The sequence below is a fragment of the Dermacentor silvarum genome, chromosome 9 (assembly GCF_013339745.2).
Source record: "Dermacentor silvarum isolate Dsil-2018 chromosome 9, BIME_Dsil_1.4, whole genome shotgun sequence".
Taxonomy (NCBI): domain Eukaryota; kingdom Metazoa; phylum Arthropoda; class Arachnida; order Ixodida; family Ixodidae; genus Dermacentor; species Dermacentor silvarum.
In genome coordinates this window covers 149595388-149608430 of record NC_051162.1, presented here as the reverse complement: position 1 = coordinate 149608430, position 13043 = coordinate 149595388, and the positions used below count along the sequence as shown (strand labels likewise).

The 13043-nt window shown below is 44.5% G+C and overlaps 1 protein-coding gene across 1 annotated transcript in view; it reads left to right on the top strand.

Annotated features, from left to right (window-relative positions):
- The window catches only part of LOC119464541 (tRNA pseudouridine synthase Pus10), a 34250-nt gene that overhangs the window by 20948 nt on the left and 259 nt on the right, over positions 1–13043 (top strand). The window contains exons 11-15 of the mRNA XM_037725560.2: positions 1084–1160; positions 3379–3434; positions 5862–6023; positions 9955–10068; positions 11723–11822. Coding sequence (XP_037581488.1) covers positions 1084–1160; positions 3379–3434; positions 5862–6023; positions 9955–10068; positions 11723–11822 — 509 coding nt within the window. The remainder of the gene's footprint in view (positions 1–1083; positions 1161–3378; positions 3435–5861; positions 6024–9954; positions 10069–11722; positions 11823–13043) is intronic.

Sequence of the window (13043 nt, the reverse complement as noted above, 5' to 3'; positions counted from 1 at the left end):
GTATTCTTTGTGATCAATTTTTTTTAATTGTTTCTTATCACTACCAGTCATCTACATTTACACTATTATAATGATTAAATGTCTTAGCTTTTCAAATTATGCATTTTTATATAGACAAATCGCATTACACTTTTCGCGTGACGGTGCTGGGGTTCTCGCCAAAGAATGCTTACGCATTAATGACGGCCTGACTGGGCTCAGTGTCGCCACTGTGGCAAATCTCGGGTACCAAGATTGCAGAGAAAAAGAAATGTCGGTGTTTTGCCCGAAAGACGAAGCATCGATTGTGATAGCAGATTATTAGACAGCTATACAAAGTAAGGATGGCAGTGTTATCAGCCGTATAAACTGTAAACTTCGCTTACTAACTAAATGAACTAGCATGGTGTCACACGGGCACAGGCAAACGTGAACACATCTCAGTCAATGACCGCGGACACTCGCTGTCAGAACACTGGTGTGAGGAAGAAAAGCAGCAGCAACGAGCAAATTGCCCTTTGTGCTGCCTCTCGTTTGAATACACACAAAGCGGCAAGAACACAGTGCACACAAAGCCATCAGCCCTCGGCATGCCTACACTTTGTACACACCACAGATTACTTTCAAGATAGGGCCCGCTCAGCCTTGCCGTAAGTGGCTGCAGCCAGAGTAGTACAACCCCTTCCCCGTCTCACCCTTTCTGCCATGCGCACGATAAAAGACGGCGCGCTTCCTCTTCCTCACCACCTTCCGCTCTTGCATGCATGAGATCGAGCCACCATCATTCTCGGCTCACCTTTGCAAACTTTCACTCGCACCTACGGCACTCGGCGCACGGACGCAATCTTGTCACATTTGGACTTTATACAACAACGGCGACGGCAGGAATCCGCCTGGAGTGTCCATGTAACTGCTATTGCAATAAACGAAACATGTATGAAACAGTTGCAAGGGGACTCTCAGATAGCTAATCAGTGAATAATAAAGCCACTCAACACGGGCCAACTTTTTACATAATATAGTTACTTGTAATTGTGATTGTTTCTCGTAATACTGAAATTTCTTTATTTTTATTGCTTTTTTTTTTCTTTTTTCCCCTTCAAGGACGGCCATTCGTGCTGGAGATTTTCAAGACAAAGAAAGCAGTGTTCACGACATCTGACATGGAGGCCATTGAGCAGGTTCGGCACCGGCTCGTAACATATTTTTGATGCAAAGCATTATTTAGATAGCTGCTTGTCTTTTCCTTCTTCCCATTCAGGTAGGCTCAATTGCACGCTGCGCCCGCAAAGGCTGTTGGGGGCATGACATTCCACATTGTCTCCGTCGCCCTCTCTTGAACGCAGCAGCAGTTGCATCTACTTCAGTGGCACAATGTGCATGTGAATGTTTCCTCATTCTCTCTACGTTGATATACCATGCCTCATACTCCAAGTGGCGTTAGGCATTCCCCCAATTGCAGGCTCTGTGCCATGCCCCCGAAACCATCTTTAGGCATGCATTTGAGAGTGATGTCACGTGTCTTGATTCTCTCTCTTGCACGGCAGATGGTGTATCTAGTTCAGTGCTGCATGTGTGTTTGTGGGTGTTCTCATGTTGTTGTTCCATTGGTGTGTTGTGGGTTGTATTCGAGATTCAGTGGTGTGTAGAAACTGTTGCTTAGAGGGTACGCATTGGTCTGTTTCTGATAGCCCCCTTAGGAGTTCCAATGTCATAAGTGAAGCACAAACGGAAATGTTCGAAACGCTTCATCGCCATGCGTTGTTCAGCAATTTTTTCGCATTAGCACAGATTGCGACAATGCTTGGGATCTTTGTAATTTTATACTGTTGGCGTAAGCCCTTTCGTCTTTTTTTTTTTTTTTTTGCGGGCTGTGCAAAGTACAAGTAGTAGAGGATCCCATTGCTCATTTCGTTCTGGTCTGTGTCTTTTTTTTTTTTGTGCTGTTACTTAAGATAGAGCCGAATAACCACTGGTGTCTCTTGTAGTACAGTGATGTGTGCTCTTAGTGTAGGAATGTTAAAAGAAGTGTTTACTGTTGCTCTATTCTCACTGACATTTCGTCAGGAGTTCACAGTAGCATCGGTCTATATTTCTTAATACATCATTTAAGGAACGAACAATTACATAACATTATTACACAGGAAGACAGTGATGTGCATTAGAGAGCAAACGGGGGTAGCGAATATTCAGTTCAGGTGTAAGAGGAAAAAAATGGAGTTGGGCAGTTGATGAACTGCATAGAGATCATAACCAGTGCTGTATTTAGAGTTACAGAGTGGGTGCCTAGGGAAGGGAAGTGCACTTGAGGGTGGCACTGAACTAAGTGGTGCAATGAAGTTAGGAAATTTGCCCCCGAAACAGGGGTAATTGAAAAGTCTCTGTGAGATGTCTCTGTACTGCAGTGGACGTAAATTAGGCTGACGATGATTGTTGTCGTCATTCTACAAAACACTAGGCATCATTACTTGCCTAGTTCATCTGGACTTTCACTTCCGCACAGGCACCGAAATTAGTCTACATCTTTGCAGCAATTCACCTCAGTCATGGCGAGGTGTGAGCACAGTGGCGGTTTTTTTGGTTTTGCCACCCTAACCACCCAAACAAAGATATGGAGTGGTTTAGTAGGCAACATAGACAAAAAAAATGCAATCTTGTGAAATGTTTCAGGTTTATGTGAAGTTATTGCGATAGCAATGATATGGGGGGGGACACTCCAGGCGAATTTTCACCGTCGTCATCAGCGTCACCATGATGTTCTGTAAAAAGTCCACGTGCGATAACATCGCGGCTGTGCCGTATGCTGTGGGTACGAGTGAAAGTGTGCGAGAGTAAGCCGAGAAGGATGGTGGCTCTATCTCGCACGCACAAGGGAGGAAGGTGGGGAGCGGGGGTGTTCTACTCCGGCGGCGGCTGTGTAGGGCACTACTGAGTGCATCTGCGCAGGCTCTGTCTTGAAAGCGATCTGCAGTTGGTACAGAGTCTAGGTATGCCGAAAGCTGATGGCTTCATGAGCGCTGTGTTCTCGCCACTTAGTTTGCATTGAAGCGAGAGGCAGCACAAAGGGCAATTCGCTCACTGTTGCTGCCGTTCTTCTTCACGCCAGCGTTTTGACAGCGAGTGTCCACGGTCATTGAGTGAGATGTGTTCATGTTTGCCTGTGCGTGCGTGACACCACGCTAGTTAATTTAGTTAGTAAGCAAACCTTTACAAGTTTATACAGTCAATAAAACTACTATCCTTGCTTCGTATAGCTGTCTAATAATTTGCTATTGCAATCAATGCTTCGCCTTTTGGGCGAAACTGCGGCATTTTTAATGTATTAACACACTGGCTGCATTTTCCATGTTGCTTCCGTTGCGAGTCTTTCAACTGCATGCTGTAATATTTTTTTCACAGGAAATCAATGCAAACACAAAGGACATCAGTGTCAGCGACTTGCAAGTAATTTCGAAGTGAGTGCTTCTTCATTTTTTTTTTTGGTGGTGTACATTCGTTTTGCATTGGTTTGAACCTATTCACTTATTTAGTTCAGAAGGAAACATCTTGCAATCTTATTGGGCAGCTTCCTTCTCCTAAAGTTCACGTACTACGTGATGCCAGCAGTCAAAATGATACGCCACGTCCGACACCATGGCCGTAAGTGGCGCTGGCTAACACTCCCAGGGTTAGATCTAGTACACGTACGTAAATGCCGAAGAATGTAGACATGGGAACAGCTGTTGCTATAAGAACAGCATAATGTGGTGCTGTTTGTGTGTGCTGCTCGGTTGTCCTTGTCGTTTATTACGCCGGAAAAGTTATTTGAAAACGAATCAAAAGCAACTAGCCCGACTTTTAGTCCTTTATCGTCATGCGGAGGTTGTAGGTTCGGCTGTCACCGGCAGCAAGTTGTCTTTTCGTCCACTTTCATTTCCCTTTACCTTATCACTTCTACATTTCGATATAAACAAGTATTTTCCCTATGCTTTCCTTGGCTTCATTACCTGCTGGCGTCATATTATATATGGCTGTGACCATTCTACCACATCAAGTTTCATACCAAAAATACTTAGTGGAAAATGTGGTTCTATTGTCTATGTGCAATGCCGGTGCAACGCTTCATAGAGCATGAGGATAATGGGTAAATTTCTTTAAACTTTCTCCCTCTGGCTTTTCTTGTTATAGCCTAATCATCAATCATCAGCCTATTTTTATGTCCACTACAGGACGAAGGCCTCTCCCTACGACCTCCAATTATAACTGTCCTGCGCTAGCTGATTCCAACTTGCGCCTGCCTAATATTGCCACTCAAATTAGCTGTATGGCAATGATTAGCCTCATTTACCCTCTAATTTGTACCACGACCGATTTTCAGAATGTTACAAATATAAAGAACTCTTTAAAATATCTCATGTAGTCACCCAAGGCAAGTGTGACTGCCTAAAATCCATCCAGACCTTGCCGCAAGCATAGTGAGAAGAGTTGATACTTATTTATGCAATAAAAATGACATAACAGAGTGAAGTGGTTATCATGTTAAAGCACTCCTCTGCTCTGAACTAAAGAAACGTTGCGTTACCAACTCACAATTGGCTCTAGTAATGAAGCCATGCAAAACAAAACAAAAAAAAATAACATTTATGTAAAAGTACCCATCATTTTAAGGGTGGTTGAACAATGGCAGCACCAAATTTTTCTCTAGTGAATCAAGATGGAAACTTTGTGCCTCTGCGATCTGTCTCGTGGTGGGTGCCATTGTTGTCATCTCGAAACCTAGTTGCGATTGTCGAGTACCTTTCAAGCACAAAAAAATCTGGAAGATGTGTTGGGATCTGTCTAGCCAAAAACATTTGTCTGCCAGAGAATTGGGCTAGAAATTGTGTTGTTTCAAGCACGATTACTGGAAAAGCTGTCTTTGACACATGTTTGCAGAGTGGCACGTGAAATCATTTAAATCATGCACTTATCATTTTTGTGATGATTTATGTCATTGCTGCGGACTTATCTCGTATATCAGAGCTTGCATTTTAGAGCTAATGCATCCTTGTTGTTTTTACCTGTTGTTGCCTTCAGCTGCTTAGTGTCAAGCGGTACGTGTAACTTATGGTATAGTTTAGATAAGGGAGAAGTGGAGTTAGGCAGGTTGTGTAATGCGTAGAGCTGATATGTAATGCGTAGGTCATGTAATGCGTAGAACTGATGGTTGAGAAGCTTAGCTGAGGACAACAGAGAATTAGATGGAGTGGCAAGATTAGGAAATTTGCAGGCATCAGATAAAAATGATTAATAGAGGCCTCTGCGAGAGGCCTTTGTCCTGTGGTGCACTCTTTAAAATTGGCTGACAGCAATGACAGCAGATTCAAAACTGTTTTTGTGTGTATGTTCATCAGAAAAGAAATTCATAGTCACCGGGGCTTAAAGGAAGCTTGGTCTCACTAGAACTGATAGGTCTTGCTAGAGCTGAGAAATCTCTATAATGATAAAGCTGATATGCTTTACGATAAACCTTTATAAGATGATAAAGCTGATAAAGATAGCTGACAGGTCTTACTGGAGGTTAGGTATCCATGGTGTCGCCATGGGTGTTAACACGACTCGACATTCATTAATGACAACTCATATATAGGTGCACGTTTAAGAACCCCGAGGTGGTTGAAATTAGTAATTCAGAGCTCTACACTATGGCATTTCTCATAGCATCAGTGCTGCACTGTAAATGTAAAGCTCTGAAATGCAAGATGATCTTGGATAAGTGCGCTTTGCGCCACACTTGTTCACTTGAAACCTTCCTACCTGAACCTGTTCAGGATCCTGAAAGCATCGATTAAGAGGTTCTTTGGGGACGTTGCAGTCTTTGACAATCCTGGGAGGTGCAGCTTGCAATGTGTTTCACGTTTCAGGGACATGACACAGGTGTTGAAGGATGGCGAGGAGTCAAAACAAAAAACATACGGGGCGCTGTGTTGTGCGAGCAGGCGGCTCACAGACGATGATGCGGCCCTGGTGTCTGGGCTCAAGAACGTGACACTCAAGCAGAAGACACCCATTCGTGTACTGCACAGGTAATCAACCAGTTTACAGTCTACCCCCATTAACTCGAAGCTATAAGAACCGGGAAAAGGTTTTTGAATAAGCGGAGTTTTGAGATATTCTCGGTCCCTTTCACGTGCAGCGACACCGGACACATTGGCGTCCACGGGCGACAGCATTACTGGCACTGTGTCAAGACAGAATGCTTGGCATAGAGTAAAGACGCTTGATCCTAATGCACTGTTTCAAGCCAGTCATCCGAACATGACCACTTCTAGACAACGAAAAATCTGACGCTGCTTTATTCTGCGCCCTAATGAATTCCAGACGATTTCACTTCAAAGACCGAAACTGAACTGCGGAAGAGCGTAAATGTCACGCCTGTAGTAGACGTCCACGAGTGACGCGGCGTTTACACATCACGCAAGCATGTTGCGAGCGTCCTTATCAAGCCGGGATCTTACTGAAACGTTGCGGGCTCGCCTGCTGGCTTCTTTTGGGCACAGCGTGGGTTTATCGCGCCTGCTCAAAAGTGCCGATCATCATGCTTGAGGTCCCAATTAATATGCAGTGAACACATTGATTCGTCACTGACAGTGTCCTAAATGAGAGGGGGAAAAAAAAGACCTCAACTCCCAGCTCACCATCTGTTGTGCGAGGTCATAACAAAGTGGTAGCGAGCAGCCGAGCAAGTGCGCGCGAGTGGTGATAGACAGAAAGAAACGGGAAAGATACGTGGGAAGCGTGGCTCGGCATGGTGTCTGGCACTGCTAGTGAGTTGCTGCCGAGTGAAAATCGAGCGCAAGCAACCCTGCCAACGCTCCCTTGTTGCCTTTTTTATGATATACAGTTGACTTCCGTTAATTCGACCCTGGCGGGACCGACAAAATTCATCGAATTATCTGGCGGGTCGAATTAAACGAGATACATAGAAAATGGCAAAACACCCCGCCGATCGATTTGGCAGTATTTGCCAGAGTCTAACACGCCCCTCAAATCAAACGCGCGCCCATTTTCTGTTGTTAAAGAGGAAAACTAACGCATAAATTACATTAAAGCGCCTAACCAAAGTAGAAACCTATTGCGTACCAGATTTTTAGCAATAATGTGTTTCACAATAGCAGCCGGCTTCCTAAAGTCAGCTTCACCGCACGGTTCTTGAAGTCAGCTTCGCCGCAGTACTTATGTGTTATGCAGTAAAGCATACAAACGCCGCGAAGGCGGTTTTGGTTTTGTATTCGATTGCACTGTGCAGGCAATTTTCAGCCCAATTTGCTTGAAAAAAATACAAGTGCGCTCGTCAGAATTGGATAAATAACGTATTCGGTCATTGTGAACTACGTTATTGCTTGAAAATCTTCCTAGGGCTGGCTGATAATAGGCATTTTCGACGGTTGATGATGTGCGTTCGACGCATTCACTGTCCCCTATGCTCTGCCGAGACAGACGCGGCCACTAAAGGGGTCACCGTAGGCGCATGCATGCCAACTGGTCATGTTCAAATTATCTCGGCGAAAGCCAATTTTAGGATCGAAATAACAAATGTTTGGGCCCATAGAAATGCATGGGCACCGGCCAGGACCTTCGGTCGGGATTGAATTAACAAAAAAATCGAATTAACCAGAGCCCAAATAATGGAAGTCTACTGTACTTTCAAAGTCGATATATCCGAAGTCCGGCACAAAAACTTTTGAGATAAGCAGTGAAAAACACGTGGGTTGACATCACGGCCAGATAAAAATTTCAACTTGACCGATATTTCGGGACATCAGAGTTTAAGTTAAGGAGAGTTTACTGTATTTCCAATACCTCAATGGTGAAGAAAGAGAACATTTGAACTAGCCAAGAGGAAAAGACAAGACACAAACACTGAATAGCTCCCATAATGATTATTTGTAGTGTCTACATGTATGCGGCCGCCACCAAGTGTGTGTTAATCGCGGAGTGCACGGTAATTACCAACTGCAAGTTGGTTGCTAGTCAGCGCTCGTGTCTGTCATCTCCATTCAAAAGTGCTGTTTCATTGCGGAGGTATGTGCCAATCAGCCCAAATTAGCGCACTGTTGACCTCAAAGGCCCCTGTTTTAGGGTTTTACATGAGGTGTCGGCAACATTTCTAATAAATTATGAGCTAGATGGTTTTTGTGAAGTAGGTGGGGTGAGAATGTTGTGTGGCGTTGGTAGACAGACAATAAATAGTCCCTTTTCACGAAACCCAAGGTAGCTTTCCTGCGATGCCACAAGCCCAAAACGTGGCTGTCAACAAATTACAGTCATTGGGAATGCATTCGCTGCTAATGCATTTTATATGTTCAGCCTGACCTTGCAGCACTCAAAATTGCTTGGAATTCAGTAAATGGCATTGAGCGACAGTAAGCGACACTTAGCCGTCATATTTGGGGCTTCCGGCTACATGGAGAAGCCAGCCAACTGAAAGGGCCCCTCACCAGGTCTGGCCATTTTGAGCTGACAAGCACAGTGCATACAATGTCTGCTAAGTATTACATCCCTATGCACCGCAGAAAGAGCCTAAATTTCAAACCAAACGCCGTTTTCCCTTCTCCCCGCGGGCTCCACACTCCCAGCCGGAGAGTCAATGTCAATCGCACAAGTGCGCCTACGTACATGGCAGTGCCATAACGACACTCACAGTGGCATGTGACTTCGAGAATTATTCAAGGTAACCTGAGTTACTTGTTTAAACTGTTCCTTCAATATACCAAAGTTTAGAGAAATAATAAAACATACTAACTGAATGTCTGCGTGTTTTTGTTTTACTTCATCCGTAGCAAGAAAGATGTACTTCCGTTTCGTCTGCTTGTACCCACGCATGCGCGCAGAGAACGAAATGATGTCATTTTCTGTTCCAGCGCTGCGATCGTACTTTTTCACCCTCTCGCGTCTGCCTCAGTGCTTGCGATTGTGGCACTGACTTATACCGCTAAACAGGTGTTCTCGTGCAGAGCGCACAAAATTGTCCGCTGCACGAAACAAGACAAACGCAACAGCTCGCATGCAAGACCGTCACCGGCAGTGCGCTGCTCAGCAAAAATGCAAGATAGAAAAAAGAAGAAGGCGGGGCCCGTGATGTATTCTTCATGCAGTCCTCCAGCTCCAGTATGGGAGAGCACAGGGAAAGAATTTTGCTTGCCTCCTGAAATCATTCACCTGAATTCACCTCCTGAAATCATGGGTTCATGGCACTTCAAATATTTCTATCTCTGCTATTAATGAACTAATTTGAACAATTCTTGCTGTAGAACACTTCTTAGAGGACACGCAACAACTTCCAGCATATAATCAAAATTTGCGATGTGGCCTGATGTGGCTCGATGTGGCCCTTTAAAGAATTTTGAAGAGAGTCTATTCTAGTTTTTCAATAATTTAATATATAGAAACTAAAGACAATTGAGCTGTGGTGCTGGCTTAGGGAGGATTGAAGGCTGTGGCGTCAAGCCTCCCTATGTATATAGCAACTTACACGGGTTTCAGTTATTCTAGTGAAATACAATAAAACTTTGCTATCTGCATTCACTTTCATGTCGCAGTGCAACTTTTAATTATGAGAAGTTTACTACAATATGCCAATTATAAATGGGACACGTGATGTCGTGGAAGCTGGTACTGCTTCTCTACAATGGCGGCACCACTCTTGGCCCCCATGTATCACCATTTCCTTGCTTGGAGGAAAAGCTCTGTTGTTCTTGGTAAAGGTGACACTTTTGGACACTTTGGAGCAGTGGTCTATAACTTTGGGTTTAACAAGGAATGGGGGGGTGAAGGTGTAGAAGGTAAAAATGCTTGTGAACGAAGATTTCGGGTAGTGGCAAGTCGTCGGAATTAACCATAAGGCTGCTCCCAACTCGCTGCTCCACGGTGTCCCTCCTAGCTAAACTGTGACTTCGGAGCGTGGAATCCCACCAATATATCGACAGGGCTATTTAGTGTGCGTTTTGGCTGCAGGCGAAACCTGGCGGAGCGCGAACGCACAGTGTACAAGATGTCATTGGAGCCACGAGAAGATGCCGAAGATGGGGGACACAGGTTCTATCTCCACATCACCACTCAGGCCGGCACGTATCCTTTGCCCAGTTGGCAGTGTGTCGGGTAATGCAGGGGCCAGTGCTCTTGCTGCCAAACAGTGCAAAAGGCAGCAAATGTACTTCGATCAAACTTTCAGAATTATGCTTGAATTTTACCCAGAGGTCAAGCACACTCGTGGCCATAACCTTATGGAGTACTGCTCACCTTGATAACAGACAGAAAAGTTGTGCTGCATCATCAGTCATACTTGCTTCCCATTCAGAAAATTTCCAATTAATTGTTTGGAAGCTGGCTGAGAGGTGTCATGTGTGCTATGAATGTCATGTGCATCAGAGTAGGAATGCCATTCAAATTGGGAATGCCACGTACGTGAGTCGACCATCGGTGGCCTTACATTTTTAAAAAATGCATTTGCTTTTTTTTTTTGCATGTGGGTCGCAGATACACCACAGAAACACACAAAGAGTCGCTGTGTTAAGACGGCAGAGTTCTGTCCCATTTCATTTGCCTTGTGTGTATTTTTGCACTATGTTATGTTAATTTCATAGGCTAAGCCCATTCCACCATACGAGTTTCTCAGTTCGAATGTATTTTCTTCTTCATTTTATTTGATGCAGACTGTAAACGAGAAAATAAGAAACTGGATGGTTTGCCTCTTGTTTAAAAGCCAAATAACAAATATACTGACCCAAACAATCAACACACACTGAACCACAGTGGTTAGCAATCTTCCCTCTGTTTATGCTTGATGTTAACTGAACAAGATGAAGAGGTTGAGAATGCAGGAGGCAAGGGCTCGTTCCAGCGGCATCTTAGCTCTTCGATCAATGAACTGCATCCGACGGACTTCAGTCTCTGTCTTCAACAGTGCTTGCTGCCTGCGAGCGTAGTTGTCTGGTGATGCAAGGAGCCTTTATTGTGAGCAAAGCTCTCTCTGGCTTTTCACCCGACTTAGCGTGAATGGCTGTTTGGCCGAGTAAACTGGGCCAATCCTGGAAACAGTGTTAATGAGGTATGGTGACTTGGTGGGGGGCGAAATGCAAAAAGGGCTAGTGTACCGTGCACCGAGTGCACAGTGAAGAACCCCAGGTGGCCAAAATTCAGAGCCTTCCACTACAGCACCTCTCCTAGCATCAGAGTTGCTTTGCGACATAAAGCCCTACAAGTCAGTCAGTCAGTCAGTCAATCAACTGATTCTGGAAGCAGGGCAATGTCACATCAGCCAGATGCCTCATAGCAGTAACCAATAGATAAGTGTCCCAACAAACTGATAGAATAGATAATAAGTGTCCCCATGGAATCATATCCCAGTAGGTCGATTGGGAAACTGTCGCTCGACTTTGACAATCAACCTCCGATGGTTTCTGCCCCATGTTTTTCTTGTTTGTGATTGGCATCCATTTTTATACCAAGGACTAAGATTCTTCCCAATGAGATGGGCTGTCCCCACATGCTAGACTCCAAGGCTGTGCTGCACTTTGAAGGCAAATGAAAAAGTCAAGAGCAGCCAGTGTCAAAAGACGCCACTCTAGTTGTCATGCCCTTATTTAGCAATACTGCGATGTGCTCTAAAAGCAATGTTTTTGTTCAGGTTCGGTACTGTGGAGGTACAAGTGAAATAAGAAATGTTCTCTGTGTGTGGCACAGCATTGCTGTGTCCCGTACCTCTTAACTTATGACTGGCCAGATACATCAAGGAGTTTGTGCACAGCGACTTCGGCAGGACAGTGCCCTCGCTGGGAAGCTACCTCAACGCAGATGTGGACATATTGGAGCTGGATGTCGAGGTACGATGTGTTCACGCCACGCTGGATCGGCATCCTAAATTTGTCCATCACGCTCTTAAGCATTTATTTTATGCGCCATTCTTCATGTTGCATATAGCTTTATTCCTGGCCACATTAGAGAAGTCGTTGCTAATTGTTAACGTGTTGGTGTGGGCCGTAATGCTGCAATCATTAGCGGATGTGCTAGCAGGCTGCTTGGCTTGATGTGATTACATTTATTATACAGCATGTGCAAACAATTGATAAAGGACAGTGTTCCTCTGGTCCTTCGTTCGTTGTTCATACGCGCCGTATAACATAAGTAACTGTTTTACTCCCAGAGGAATGTGCGAAAGTGCTCGTGCTGGCCGCAGACGCAGAGTGTGACAATGGTACATACCGACAGGTGCATAAAAGCAGTCCATAAGAAGCGCAGGTTCAGTTATCACACTGCAGTTTGTGTGCATTGCACAAAACCTCTACTTTTCGTCTCTTTCTTTGTTGTATGCCAGTCGTGGTGGTTCAGTTGCTGTGGTATTCTCTGGCTGGGCACGAGATAGCAAATTCAGTTTTCGGCTGTGGCAAGTGCGTTTCACGGGGGTGGGATGCAAGAACTATCGTGTAGCAACATATAGAAGATCTCAGGAAGTCGGGAATTAACGCTTTAAGTGCTGTGCTCGAGTACTCATTCGGCCGCCAATGCATGCCCTCGGCTGTGTCCGAGATAATTTGTGAACATGAAACATCCGTAAAATGGTTGCGCCTTTAGTCAGAATTTGGTAAAGTTTTATGGTAGGTTTTGCTCTTAGACGACAGGTGCTGCTACAAAGCTTGGCGACTGTCAGTGTTGCTTACAGCTCTCCTTTTGTGACGTGGCATTCCAGCACAGCAAGCCTATGCGTTGTTTGAACAATGCAGGAAATCGGAAACTTATGAACTCCAATAGAGAAAGCTTTGATGTTGATTGTGAGGTGTCGTTAAGGGACAATGAGAGCAATGAAAAAGACATGCTGCCTAAAGAACATGAAATATCCTAATTAATATTAGGTATTGATTAGCATGCCTCAAATTTCCAGAATAAAAATTTTGTCAAATGTTCAACATATCGCCCCTATATTACTGGAATTTAAAGCCTGCTGATATGTTACTTCGAACGAAATTGAATTTTTTGGACTTCAGGAAAACAGGGTTAACTTGGAGTTCTCTACAATGTCCCACATAACCACTGTGCTGCTTTAAAAT